Source organism: Xenopus tropicalis, chromosome 2 (assembly GCF_000004195.4).
Source record: "Xenopus tropicalis strain Nigerian chromosome 2, UCB_Xtro_10.0, whole genome shotgun sequence".
Lineage (NCBI taxonomy): Eukaryota > Metazoa > Chordata > Amphibia > Anura > Pipidae > Xenopus > Xenopus tropicalis.
The window spans coordinates 178,963,135-178,978,121 of NC_030678.2; the positions used below are offsets into that span (position 1 = coordinate 178,963,135).

The window sequence follows — 14,987 nt, forward strand, 5'->3', positions numbered from 1 at the left end:
TACTTCTACTACTACTACTACTACTACTACTACTTCTACTACTACTACTTCTACTACTACTACTTCTACTACTACTACTACTACTACTTCTACTACTACTTTATAAGGGACCAACACATCCTGCAGCGCTGATAGGCCATAAAATCTGTATTTGTGTCTCCTTTTGTGGCTCTAGGCTGCCACCTGGTGGTGAATTGTATGTCTGCACCCCTATCACTTGGCTCCTAAATGTAAAGGGCAAATTATTACTACTACTACTACTACTACTTCTACTACTACTTCTACTACTACTACTTCTTCTACTACTTCTTCTACTACTACTACTTCTACTACTACTACTTCTACTACTACTACTTCTACTACTACTTCTACTACTACTACTTCTACTACTTCTACTTCTACTACTTCTACTTCTACTACTTCTACTACTACTACTTCTACTACTACTACTTCTACTACTACTACTTCTACTACTACTACTTCTACTACTTCTACTACTTCTACTACTACTTTATAAGGGACCAACACATCCTGCAGCGCTGATAGGCACAGTGACACATAACTATAAACCCAGTGAGAATGAGGGATGAATGGGTATTGGGGAGTTGTATCAGGAGTCAGAACCAGCAGTGCAGGGAAGGGAAAGGGACAGGCACAGTGACAGTTACACATAACTATAAACCCAGTGAGAATGAGGGATGAATGGGTATTGGGGAGTTGTATCAGGAGTCAGAACCAGCAGTGCAGGGAAGGGACAGACACAGTGACAGTTACACATAACTATAAACCCAGTGAGAATGAGGAATGAATGGATATTGGGGAGTTGTATCAGGAGTCAGAACCAGCAGTGCAGGGAAGGGAAAGGGACAGACACAGTGACAGTTACACATAACTATAAACCCAGTGAGAATGAGGGATGAATGGATATTGGGGAGTTGTATCAGGAGTCAGAACCAGCAGTGCAGGGAAGGGAAAGGGACAGACACAGTGACAGTTACACATAACTATAAACCCAGTGAGAATGAGGAATGAATGGATATTGGGGAGTTGTATCAGGAGTCAGAACCAGCAGTGCAGGGAAGGGACAGACACAGTGACAGTTACACATAACTATAAACCCAGTGAGAATGAGGGATGAATGGATATTGGGGAGTTGTATCAGGAGTCAGAACCAGCAGTGCAGGGAAGGGACAGACACAGTGACAGTTACACATAACTATAAACCCAGTGAGAATGAGGAATGAATGGATATTGGGGAGTTGTATCAGGAGTCAGAACCAGCAGTGCAGGGAAGGGACAGACACAGTGACAGTTACACATAACTATAAACCCAGTGAGAATGAGGGATGAATGGATATTGGGGAGTTGTATCAGGAGTCAGAACCAGCAGTGCAGGGAAGGGACAGACACAGTGACAGTTACACATAACTATAAACCCAGTGAGAATGAGGAATGAATGGATATTGGGGAGTTGTATCAGGAGTCAGAACCAGCAGTGCAGGGAAGGGAAAGGGACAGACACAGTGACAGTTACACATAACTATAAACCCAGTGAGAATGAGGAATGAATGGATATTGGGGAGTTGTATCAGGAGTCAGAACCAGCAGTGCAGGGAAGGGAAAGGGACAGACACAGTGACAGTTACACATAACTATAAACCCAGTGAGAATGAGGAATGAATGGATATTGGGAAGATGTATCTGGAGTCAGAACCAGCAGTGCAGGGAAGGGAAAGGGACAGACACAGTGACAGTTACACATAACTATAAACCCAGTGAGAATGAGGGATGAATGGGTATTGGGGAGTTGTATCAGGAGTCAGAACCAGCAGTGCAGGGAAGGGAAAGGGACAGACACAGTGACAGTTACACATAACTATAAACCCAGTGAGAATGAGGAATGAATGGGTATTGGGGAGTTGTATCAGGAGTCAGAACCAGCAGTGCAGGGAAGGGAAAGGGACAGACACAGTGACAGTTACACATAACTATAAACCCAGTGAGAATGAGGGATGAATGGGTATTGGGGAGTTGTATCAGGAGTCAGAACCAGCAGGGAAGGGAAAGGGACAGACACAGTGACAGTTACACATAACTATAAACCCAGTGAGAATGAGGAATGAATGGGTATTGGGGAGTTGTATCAGGAGTCAGAACCAGCAGTGCAGGGAAGGGAAAGGGACAGACACAGTGACAGTTACACATAACTATAAACCCAGTGAGAATGAGGGATGAATGGGTATTGGGGAGTTGTATCAGGAGTCAGAACCAGCAGTGCAGGGAAGGGAAAGGGACAGACACAGTGACAGTTACACATAACTATAAACCCAGTGAGAATGAGGGATGAATGGGTATTGGGGAGTTGTATCAGGAGTCAGAACCAGCAGTGCAGGGAAGGGAAAGGGACAGACACAGTGACAGTTACACATAACTATAAACCCAGTGAGAATGAGGAATGAATGGATATTGGGGAGTTGTATCAGGAGTCAGAACCAGCAGTGCAGGGAAGGGAAAGGGACAAGCACAGTGACAGTTACACATAACTATAAACCCAGTGAGAATGAGGAATGAATGGATATTGGGGAGTTGTATCAGGAGTCAGAACCAGCAGTGCAGGAAGGGAAAGGGACAGACACAGTGACAGTTACACATAACTATAAACCCAGTGAGAATGAGGGATGAATGGATATTGGGGAGTTGTATCAGGAGTCAGAACCAGCAGTGCAGGGAAGGGAAAGGGACAGACACAGTGACAGTTACACATAACTATAAACCCAGTGAGAATGAGGGATGAATGGATATTGGGGAGTTGTATCAGGAGTCAGAACCAGCAGTGCAGGGAAGGGAAAGGGACAGACACAGTGACAGTTACACATAACTATAAACCCAGTGAGAATGAGGAATGAATGGATATTGGGGAGTTGTATCAGGAGTCAGAACCAGCAGTGCAGGGAAGGGAAAGGGACAGACACAGTGACAGTTACACATAACTATAAACCCAGTGAGAATGAGGAATGAATGGATATTGGGGAGTTGTATCAGGAGTCAGAACCAGCAGTGACCCCAGCATTTCATGGCACAGTTGCCCCAGCATTTCATGGCACAGTTGCCCCAGCACAGGGCAGCAGGGAGTGGATGTAAGGATGTTTCGGGGAGAGCTGCCAGACTGTATGAAGCTGTAATTGCCCCTTTTGCCCCGTTTCTCTGTGCGCTCAGTCTCACTCTATTCAGTTACTGCCCCCCCCCCAGAGTGGGCCGGGCACCCCGGGGTGACAGTGGGACATTAATAAACAGGAAGCAGAAGTGAAACAACAGTGAGAGATCCCCGGGCTCCGCGCCAACTGTGCCCAAAATAACCCCCGTAGCGCCACTAATAGCCCCACCCTGCCCCATATACACTCATATACACTCATATACACTCATATACACTCATATACACTCATATACACACTGTGCCTCAGCCAGTCACACTGCAGGCCTCTACAGCCAATCAGAAGCTCAGTAACAGACTGAGAGCTGATAGGTTGTCTCAGCATGGGATCCAGTCACCGGATATAAACTTTATTATTAACGTATTGGTCCCTCTCGCTGCCCCGGGGTGGCCAATCCTGGGCTGCGCATTGCATGATGGGAAGCCACTCATTCCACTGCCCTCAAGGGTTAAATCTCTGAGACTTCATATAAAAGGAGACTGGATCAGAAGCCCAACTTTATTCTCCAAATGGATCCGGCAGGGAACCTACGGGCAGAAGGTGCCAACCCCACAGCGCCCACCTCAGTACAGGGAAGGAATGGCATGGGGGGGGGGGGGGGAGAAGAGTCTAATTGGAGCCTTTTGATTGGCCAATCTAAACGAATGCCTAATGAGGAATCCTCAGTCACCTGACTGTTCACCCCATGGGCTCCAACTACAACTCCCAGCAGCCCCAGGGGCAACTCCTTATTATCGTTATGGGACTGTTTGCCCCCTGGGGGCATTTGTCAAATCCCTCTGCAAATAGCCCTAAGGGCCGCTGGGGGTGAGTGATTCTGACCCACATCAGTAAATCAGAACCAGAACCCTCAGACACACTGGGAGGGAAACTAATTGTAAGCTCTGCTGCCCAGCAGCTCCCAGAATCCTCAGGTGGGCGATATCGGGCGGATCTGATGGTTTGGCCCCCGGGCCATTGATTGGAAAGTAATTGGTGGATGGGGGGCTCCCATTGCCCAGATGCGGACCCTTTATCCGGCAGGAAAATCAAAGCTTTGGCGAAATATCGTCAGAGCCCCCAATATACGGGCAGAGGAGCTGCCACTGGGTCGGGACGGGTCGGGACGGGTCGCTCAGCTCTGTGTATACAACCCAATGGCTGTGCCCAGCAGGAAGTGTAGGGAGCACAGGGAAAGCCTTCCCCGGCCCGGGGGGGGGGGCACATGGGGGGAAAGGTTTCTCACCCCCAGGGCTCAGCAGGCAGGAAGCCCGGAGTGCAAAGGAAATGCCTTCCCCCAGCCGGCGGGATAAAGTTGGGCAAAGTTGTGCGGATTAGTTGGTTATTAACTCCTCGCTGCCCGGCTCCGGCCGGGGGGCCGCTCACTGCCCGTAGCCACAAGGAGCGGACCGCGGAGCAGCCTGCGGCGGGCAGAAGAGGGAGCCAGAGGGTCGGGATGGGTGCAGCTGGGCAGAGGGAGGAGGAAGAGGAGGGTGGGGGAAGGCTCCGGGTTTCCTCTTTCACTCAAACCCCAGAGCCAGAGAGGAAGGGACGGAGGGAAGAGAGAAGCATGGGGCCCCCGGGCCAGTTCCTTCCCCCGCCGGGTTCCGTGCGACCCTGAGGAGTCGGAGGGGTCGGAGCAGCGACAGATCGGAAAGGGGGAAAGTTACAGAGACGCTTCTGCCCTCAGCGGGGGGCACTGCCCTGTGGGGCTTCTACCATTGGTCCTGGGCCCCTGTCTGGCTCCTACCCCCACTCACTTGGTACCTGTGGCCCCAGAGACCCCCGTCTGACTGGGCTGGAGGGACACCCTGCTGGGCACAGACTGGCAATGCCCAGAGCTGCCAGGGGCCCCTGAGTGCCGGGGGGGAGGCCTGAGTGTGAGTGCCGGGGGGGAGGCCTGAGTGTGAGTGCCCGGGGGGGAGGCCTGAGTGTGAGTGCCCGGGGGGGAGCCTGAGTGTGAGTGCCCCAAGGGGCCCCTGAGTGTGAGTGCCCGGGGGGAGGCCTGAGTGTGAGTGCCCGGGGGGGAGGCCTGAGTGTGAGTGCCCGGGGGGGAGGCCTGAGTGTGAGTGCCCGGGGGGGAGGCCTGAGTGTGAGTGCCCGGGGGGAGCCCTGAGTGTGAGTGCCCCGAGGGGCCCCTGAGTGTGAGTGCCCCGGGGGGCCCCTGAGTGTGAGTGCCCGGGGGGCCTGTTGCTGGATTGGGGGCCAGTCTGTTCCCACTATTCCTGTGGCCCCTGCGCCTCACACAGTCAGCACTTTGCCCCTTGCCGGGGGTAATTACGTTTGGGCATTTGGATTGGACCCCAGAAGCTGCCATGTCGTCGGGCTGTGGGGGGGCACTGACTCTGGCCGCTAACATGGCGTTACCGTGGTACCACCGGGACCTGAGCCGGGCAGCAGCGGAAGAGCTATTGGCCAAGGCGGGCAGAGATGGCAGCTTCTTGGTGCGGGACAGCGAGAGCGTTACTGGGGCCTATGCCCTCTGCGTCCTGTGAGTATCACCCCCCCCCCCGTTACCTACAGGAGTATCACCCCCCCCCCCGTTACCTACCAGGAGTATCACCCCGCCCCCCCCGTTACCGTACAGGAGTTTCACCCCCCCCCGTTACCTACAGGAGTATCACCCCCCCCCCCCCCCCCGTTACTACAGGAGTATCACCCCGCCCCCCCCGTTACCTACAGGAGTTTCACACCCCCCCCGTTACCTACAGGAGTATCACCCCCCCCCCCCCGTTACCTACAGGAGTATCATCCCCCCCGTTACCTACAGGAGTATCACCCCCCCCCCGTTACCTACAGGAGTATCACCCCCCCCCCCGTTACTACAGAAGTATCACCCCCCCCCGTTACCTACAGGAGTATCACCCCCCCCCCCCTGTTACCTACAGGAGTATCACCCCCCCCCCCGTTACCTACAGGAGTATCACCCCCCCTCCCCCGTTACCTACAGGAGTATCACCCCGCCCCCCCCCCCGTTACCTACAGGAGTATCACCCCCCCCCCCTCCGTTACCTACAGGAGTATCACCCCCCCCCCCTACTACAGGAGTATCACCCCCCTGTTACTACAGAGTAGTCACCCCCCCCCCCCGTTTACCTACAGGAGTATTCACCCCCCCCGTTACCTACAGGAGTATCACCCCTTACTACCAGGAGTATCACCCCCCCACCCCCGTTACCTTCAGGAGTATCACCCCCCCCCCCCCGTTACCCTACAGGAGTAATCACCACCCCCCCCCCCCTTACCTACAGGAGTATCACCCACACCCCCACGTTACCTACAGGAGTATCACCCCCCCCTCCGTTACCTACAGGAGTATCACCCCCCCCCCCGGAGTATACCTTACACAGGAGTATCCCCCCCCTCGTTACCTACTAGGAGTATTCCCCCCCCGCCCCCCCGTTTACCTACAGGAGTATCACCCCCCCCTCAGTTACCCTCAGGAGTATCAACCCCCCCCCGTTACCTACAGGAGTTATTCCCCCCCCGTTACTACAGGAGTATCACCCCCCCCCCCGTTACCTCAGGAGTATTCCCCCCCCCGTTACCGTACAGGAGTATTCCCCCCCCCGTTACCTACAGGAAGTATCACCCCCCCCCCCGTTACCTCTACAGGAGTATTCCCCCCCCCCCCGTTACCATACAGGAGTATCCCCCCCCCCCCGTTCCATACCGGAGTATGTCCCCCCCCCGCCTCCCGTTACCTACAAGGAGTAGTCAACCCCCCCCGTACCTACAAGGAGTAATCACCCCCCCCCCGTTACCTACAGGAGTATCACCCCCCTCGTTTGACCTACAGGATATCCCCCCCTCGTTACCTACAGGAGTATTCGCTCCCCCCCCGTTACTACAGGAAGTATCCCCCCCCCCCTTCCGTTACCTACAGGAGTATTCCCCCCCCGTTAATCCTACAGGAGTATCACCCCCACCCCCCCCGTTACCTACAGGAGTATCACCGCCCCCCTTACTACAGATACACCCCCGCCAGCCCGTTACCTACAGGATATCACCCCCCCCCCCGTTATCTACAGAGTATCGAGCCCTCCCCCCCGTTACCCTACAGGAGTAGTCACCCCCCCCTCCGTACTACAGGCAGTATCACCCCCCCCCGTACCTACAGGAGTATCACCCCCCCCCCCCGTTACCTACGGAGTATCACCCCACCACCCTCCCGTTACCGCTACAGAGTATTCCCTCCCCCCGTTAACCTACAGGCATATTCCCCCCCCCCCGCCGTTTACCCTACAGGATATCACCCCCCCCCCCGTTACCAGTACAGAGTATCACCCCCCCCCCCCCGTATCTACAGGAGTATAACCCCCCGCCCCCGTTACCGTAACAGATAATCACCCCCCCCCCGTTAACCCGTACAGAGTAATCACCCCCCCCCCGTACTACAGGAGTTAACACCCCCCCCGCCGTACCTACAGGAGTAATCACCCCCCCGCGTTACCTACAGGAGTACACCCACCCCTCCGTTACCTACAGGAGTATCACCCCCCCTCGTACCTACAGGAGTATTCCCCCCCCCCGTTACCTTAACAGGAGTATCCCCCCCCGTTACCACCGTACAGGAGTATTCCCCCCCCCCGTTATCTACAGGACTTATGCACCCCTCCCCGTTACCTACAGAGTACACCCCCCCCCGTTCCTACAGTGATATCACCCCCCCCCCGTTAACCTACAGGAGTACACCCCCCCCCCGATCTACAGAGTATTCATCCAACACCCCCCCCCGCCCGTTACCTACAGGATACAGCCCCCCCCTTAACCGTACAGAGTATCACCCCCCCCCGTTCCTCAGGAGTATCACCCCCCCCCCCTTACCTACAGGATGCTATCACCCCCCCCCCCCCGTTATACCTACAGAAGTGATTCCCCCCCCCGTTACCTACAGGAGATCCCCCCCCCCCCCCTGTTACCACAGGAGTACACCCCCCCCGTCCGTTACCTACAGGAGTATCACCCCCCCGCCCCCCCCCGTTATTCTAACAGGAGTATCACCACCCCCCCCCCGTTATATACAGGAGTATTCACCCCCCCCACCACGTTTACTACAGAGTACACCCCCCCCACTCCGTTACTACAGGAGTATCACCCCCCCCCCCCGTTACCTACCGGAGTATCATCCCCCCTACCTGTACCTACCGAGTATCACACCCCCCCCGTTAAACCTAACAGGAGTACACCCCCCACCCCATTACCTACGGATACTCAACCCCCGCCCGTGTACCCCTCCCCCCCCCCCGTTATCCTACCGGAAGTATCCCCCCCCCCTTTACCTACGGAGTATCACCCCCCTCCCCCCCGTTACCTAAGGAGTATCACCACCCCCCCCCCCGTTACCCTACAGGAGTATCAACCACCCCCCCGTTACCTACAGGAGTATCACCACCCTCCCCCCCGTTACCGTACAGGAGTATCACCCCCCCCCGTTACCTATCAGGAGTATCACCCCACCCCCCCACCCCGTTACCGTACAGGAGTAATCACCCCCCGCCCCCGTTGACCCTACAGAGTATCACCCCACCCCCACCCCCGTTACCTACAGGAGTACACCCCCCCCACCCCCGTTAACCTACGGAGTATCACCCCCCCCGTTACCTACAGGAGTATCACCCCCCCGGTTACCTACGGAGTAATCACCACCCACACCCCGTTACCCTACAGGAGTATCACCCCCCCCCGTTACTACTAGGAGTATCACCCCCCCCCCGTTCCTACAGGAGTATCACCACCACCCCCCCCGTACCTACAGGAGTATCTACCACCACCCCCGCCCCCGTTCCAAACAGGAGATCACCCCCCCCCGTTACTACAGGAGTATCCCCCCCCCCCCGCCCCGTTACTACAGGAGTATCACACGTCACCTCCCCCCCGTTACCTACAGGAGTATCACCACCACACCCCCGTTACCTGTACAGGAGTATCAGCCCCCCGTAACTACAGGCAATCACCCCCCCGCCCCGTTACCTACGAGTATCACACCACCCCACTCCCGTACCTTACAGGAGTATCTACCCCCCCCCCGTTACCTACAGGAGTATCACCCCCCCCCGTTACCTACAGGAGTATCACCTCCCCCCCCCCCGTTACTACAGAGTACACCCCCCCCCGTACCACAGGGTAATCACCCCCCCCCCGTTTCTAGGATGTGTATCACCCCCCCCCGCGTTACCTACAGGAGTATCAACCACCCCCCGTTACCTACAGGAGTATCACCCACCCCCCCCTTACTCACGGAGTATCACCCCCCCCGTCTACCTCAGGAGTATCCCCCCCCCCGACCCCTACAGGATATCACCCCCCCACCGTACCTACAGGAGTACACCCCCCCACCCGTTACCTAAAGGAGTATCACCCCCCCTGTTACCTCAGGATGTATCACCCCCCCCCCCCCGTACCTACGGAGTAATCACCCCCCCATACCTACAGGAGTATCACCCTCCCCCCCCCCCGTAACCTACAGAGAACCCCCCTACCGTACAGGAGTATCACCCCCCCCCCGTTACCTACAGTAGTATCACCTCCCACCCCCGTTACCTACAGGAGTATCACCCCCCCCGTTCCCTACAGGATATAACCCCTCCCCCCCCCGTTACCTTACAGGAGTATCACTCCCCCCCCCCATCCGTTACCTACCAGAGTAATCACCCCCCCCGTTACCTACAGGAGTATCGACCCCCCATACCTAGCAAGGAGTGATCACCCCCCCTCCCCCGTTACCTACAAGGAGTATCACCCCCCCCCTCCCGTTACCGTAAGAGTAATCAGCCCCCCCCCCGTTACCTACAGGAGTATTGTCACAGTTGGCACAGATCCTATCTGACCCCCCCCAATTTGTAAAGCAGCAGTCCTGCGCTGGCTTTATGGCTGAGATTCTAGCTATCTGGTATATACAAGAGCATTCTGTCACAGTGGCTACCAGATCCTATCTACCCGCGCCCAGTTGTAAGCAGCATCCTGCCCTGCTTAATGGGCTGAAGATCTATGCTATCTGTATAATCAGAGCATTCTGTCACAGTGGCACAGATCCTATCTGATCCCCCCATTGTAAGCAGGCAAAGTCCGCCCGCTGTTCATGCTGATGATTCTAGCTATCTGTATAACAGAGTATTCTGTCACAGTGGCACAAGATCCTAACTCTGATCCCCCCCATGTAGCAGCAGTCCTGCCCTGACCTTTCATGGCTGAGATTCTAGTATCTGTATAACAGAGCATTCTGTCACAGTGGCACAGATCCTATCTGATCCCCCATTGTAAGCAGCAGTCCTGCCCTGCTTTATGGCTGAGATTCTCTAGCTATCTGTATAACAGAGCATTCTGTCACAGTGGCACAGATCCTATCTGATCCCCCCCATTGTAAGCAGGCAGTCCTGCCGCTGCTTTGATGCTGAGATTCTAGCTATCTGTTAAACAGTAGCATTCTGCACAGAGGATCCTATCTGATCCCCCCATTGTAAGCAGCAGTCCTGCCCTGCTTTATGGCTGAGATTCCCCTTGTAGCCAGGAATTGTCTCTTCCCCCAGTGACTGCTCCTCACTTCCTTCCCCTGCGCCCCACTTCCTGCCGGGGGCCCTCCTTCCTTACTGCAGTGCTTGGTACAGTGACCCCGGGGCCACTCTCTCCCTGACCCAGTGCGGCTGCTCGTACAGGAAGGGGCTGTGCGTCACTTCCTGCTCCCGCCTGGGAATTCCAGGACTTTCATAGAGAAACAAAGTGCCAGCGCTGCCTGTGCCAGAGAGACTGGTGCCCGTGCCCAGTGGGTGCCCCCCTGTATGGGGTATTTATACAGAGCTTTACACCTGCCGGGGCCACAGATAGTTACAGAAGGGAATTAGGGGGGCCTGGGCAGGCTGGGGGGGTGCAGGGGGTGTGTGGCAGCAGCTTATATTAACAATGACCAATTGCATTAATGCTCATCTGCGACATAATAACAGATAAAGGGCAAGTGCCAGCCGTGCCCAGGGTTGTGCCACTTGGGCAGCTTCTCGGTGCCAGTTGGGATATTGGCAGATGAACCCCAGTGTGAGACTGGGATGGGGGGGGACAGTCAAAATAAGATTTCAGATTTTTGCATAGGGTTTAGTATTAGTGGGCGGAGCTGCCATTGAGGTTGGTGGGTCAGCTGACTTGCCTTGCACCCCTCCAGCAACTGAGCAAGTCTCCCCCCTGCTATTGGCTTCTGTCAGTTTCACTTCCCATCATCCCTAGCCCTGCCGAACTACACTTCCCATCATCCCTAGCCCTGCCGAACTACACTTCCCATCATGCCTAGCCCTGCCGAACTACACTTCCCATCATCCCTAGCCCTGCCGAACTACACTTCCCATCATGCCTAGCCCTGCCGAACTACACTTCCCATCATCCCTAGCCCTGGCCGAACTGCCCTGCCGGGGCCGAACTACAGCTGCCGTTTGGGCGGGGGGGCTGCCTGCCAGCGCGGTGTCTCTGCTATAATGCAGCGGGCAGTGGAGGGGTTAATGGAGGGGTTAATGCCTGGCACAGGAAGCCAGTGGGTTGGCGTGGGCTTGGCCGCAGCGGGTGAGGTGCCAGTGTGAGTCACAGTCGCACTTCTGTGTGTTGCTTAACCCTTCCACTGCCCTCTGATGCCCACGGGCACCGCTCTGTCTCTGTATTGTGTTCTGTTGGACTACAATTCCCAGAATCCCCTGCCGGCAGGGCTGCTGTTCTGTGGTGGGCGGCTGGGAACCCCCCTCCCTGCTGTTGTGTAAATACAGGGCAAAGTGTACAAAACAGCCCAAAGGTTCCCTGCCGCAGTGCATGCTGGGAGCTCGGGCAGCTGCTGAATGACATGCACTTTCTGTTGTTTACCCCACAGCGGCTGGGGCTCATTAGAGTCATGTGACCAGGAGCGCCCTGTCACCCTTCCCTTTGTTTCCCTGAAACCTGAGCCGGGGAGGCACCCTCTTCTACTGCAGTGTTTCAGGAGTCACAACCAGCAGTGCAGGGAGACACATTGTATCGGGAATGGATATAGGGAAAGGGGGGTACCAGCCAACTAATTGCCCCCAGGGGCAGGGTGGGGGCAGATATGGCACAGCACTAGTGGTTACTAGTCATGAGTGACTCGGTACCTTCCCCACTTGCCGGAGTGATTCCCGGGTGTTTCTCTCGGCTAATAACAGGGTGACGGGGTACCCATAATTGCCCCGTGCCGCCCCACCCTGTGAGTGTCATGTGACTCCTGCCCAGCAATCTCCTTGTCAAATGGTCTGGGGGTTTCACACAATAGAGAAAAAGGTTTGAAGGATTTTTTTATGGTGCGGTTTAAGTTCCCCTTTAATAACACACCTTCCCAGCATAACCTGCACTACTCCCCATTAGTTATCGGGGCCCCAAACCTCGGACCCCCTTGTGCGTCGGGAAGTGACCGATGGGCTGAATGTAGGAGCCTGGGTCCATTCTGCCCCCTGTGGGGTTTGGGGGCAGTTTCCTGGGCATCATATCTAAAAGAAACCCAATGAGCTGAAATAGTCCGGCGGCTGAATATTGTGTGTTCCACTGGCCTCAGCACCAACCTCATTGTACTAAGCACAATTCAGCAGGAACAGCCCCCTAAGTTTGCCCATAGCCTGTACAGAGAGATACCATAAAACTATGGCACATAGGGATTCCCCTGTACTAAGCACAATTCAGCAGGAACAGCCCCCTAAGTTTGCCCATAGCCTGTACAGAGAGATACCATAAAACTATGGCACATAGGGATTCCCCTGTACTAAGCACAATTCAGCAGGAACAGCCGCCTAAGTTTACTTATAGCCTGTACAGAGAGATACCATAAAAATATGGCACATAGGGATTCCCCTGTACTAATCACAATTCAGCAGGAACAGCCCCCTAAGTTTGCTCATAGCCTGTACAGAGAGATACCATAAAACTATGGCACATAGGGATTCCCCTGTACTAAGCACAATTCAGCAGGAACAGCCCCCTAAGTTTGCTCATAGCCTGTACAGAGAGATACCATAAAACTATGGCACATAGGGATTCCTGTACTAATCACAATTCAGCAGGAACAGCCCCCTAAGTTTGCTCATAGCCTGTACAGAGAGATACCATAAAACTATGGCACATAGGGATTCCCCTGTACTAAGCACAATTCAGCAGGAACAGCACCTAAGTTTGCCCATAGCCTGTACAGAGAGATACCATAAAACTATGGCATTCATAGGGATTCCCCTGTACTAAGCACAATTCAGCAGGAACAGCCCCTAAGTTTGCCCATAGCCTGTACAGAGAGATCCCATAAAACTATGGCACATAGGGATCCCCTGTACTAAGCACAATTCAGCAGGAACAGCCGCCCTAAGTTTGCCCATAGCCTGTACAGAGAGATACCATAAAACTATGGCACATAGGGATTCCCCTGTACTAAGCACATTCAGCAGGAACAGCCCCCCTAAGTGTTGCCCATAGCCTGTACAGAGAGATACCATAAAACTATGGCACATAGGGATTCCCCTGTACTAAGCACAATTCAGCAGGAACAGCCCCCTAAGTTTGCCCATAGCCTGTACAGAGAGATACCATAAAACTATGGCACATAGGGATTCCCCTGTACTAAGCACAATTCAGCAGGAACAGCCCCCTGAGCTTGCTCATAGTTTCGGTTAATCGGCAGGAATCGCCGGGTGCAGGGAGTACAAAGGGCCGCGTGTCTCCGCCGGAGCCCAAACACAACTGTGCGGGTGTTTCCGGCCGGTGGGACGAGGCACAACTATCACCATTGTAATTCAGTGTTTGTTCTTATTAACATCCCATGTCCTCCTGTTGGGCTTGAACCACAACTCCCAGCATCCCCTCCCGGCCGGAGGCTGCAGCAGACATGTAGTTGAACTGTAGCTGGAGGGGCCCCGGCACACGTGGCGGCTCTGAGTGATTGAGTTGAGGTATGTGGCGTGCCCAGGCCGGCCGTGCGTGTCTCACTAGTGCAAATAGCAGCTCTCATCTCCGCCATTACTGTCCCTTTACTTACTTCTGTCCCTCCCATTCCCTGGGACCCCCCATCAAACACTAACGAGTCTGATCAACCTGCCGCCATTGGCAACTGTTTGGGGGGTAACACCATAAAGGGGCAAGGTTGGCCAGGTCTAGTAACCTATAGCAACCACTCAGGTTTAAAGGGGTCGTTCACCTTTTGAGTTAACTTTTTAGTCAATTTGCAATTGGTCTTCATTTTTTAGTTATTTAACTTTTTGTTGAGCAGCTTTTCAGTTTGGAGTTTCAGCAGCTATCTGGTTGCCAGGGCCCAAATTACCTTAGCAACCAGAGAGTGGTTGAAATGAGAGGCTGGTTTATGAATAGGAGAGGGACCTGAATAGAAAGATAAGGAATAATAACAATAAAACTGGAGCCTCACAGAACAATAGGGTTTGGCTGCCGGGGTCAGTGACCCCCATTTGAAAGCTGCAAAGAGTCAGAAGATGAAGGCAAATAATTTAAAATCTATAAGAAATAAATAATAAAGACCAATTGAAAAGTTGATTAGAATTGGCCATTCTATAACATACTATTTTTATGCCCCCAAAGATGTCCCCGTACCCCCCCTCCCCCATCTTCTGCTCTGTGCTGCTGGTTGGCTCGTGCCGAGGGCTGGGTGGCTCGTGCCGAGGGCTGGGTGGCTCGTGCTAGTGGTATTTGGAGTTACCCTTCCCCCACTTTACAGTTTAACGCCTGGGGCTCCTGAGTTCCTTGCATGTCGCTGTTTGCTCTGGCAGCAGGCAGAATGTACAGCTGCAGGGGTCGGTTTGCTACCTTGTTTGGCAGACAGAG

At 54.5% G+C, this 14,987-nt stretch overlaps 1 protein-coding gene across 1 annotated transcript in view; it reads left to right on the plus strand.

The window, feature by feature from the left end:
- The first annotated feature begins 4,479 nt into the window (after positions 1–4,479).
- The window catches only part of inppl1 (inositol polyphosphate phosphatase like 1), a 49,600-nt gene continuing 39,092 nt past the window's right edge, over positions 4,480–14,987 (plus strand). The window contains exon 1 of the mRNA XM_031897428.1: positions 4,480–5,682. Within this exon, the coding sequence (XP_031753288.1) occupies positions 5,507–5,682 (176 nt within the window). The 5' untranslated portion in view covers positions 4,480–5,506. The remainder of the gene's footprint in view (positions 5,683–14,987) is intronic.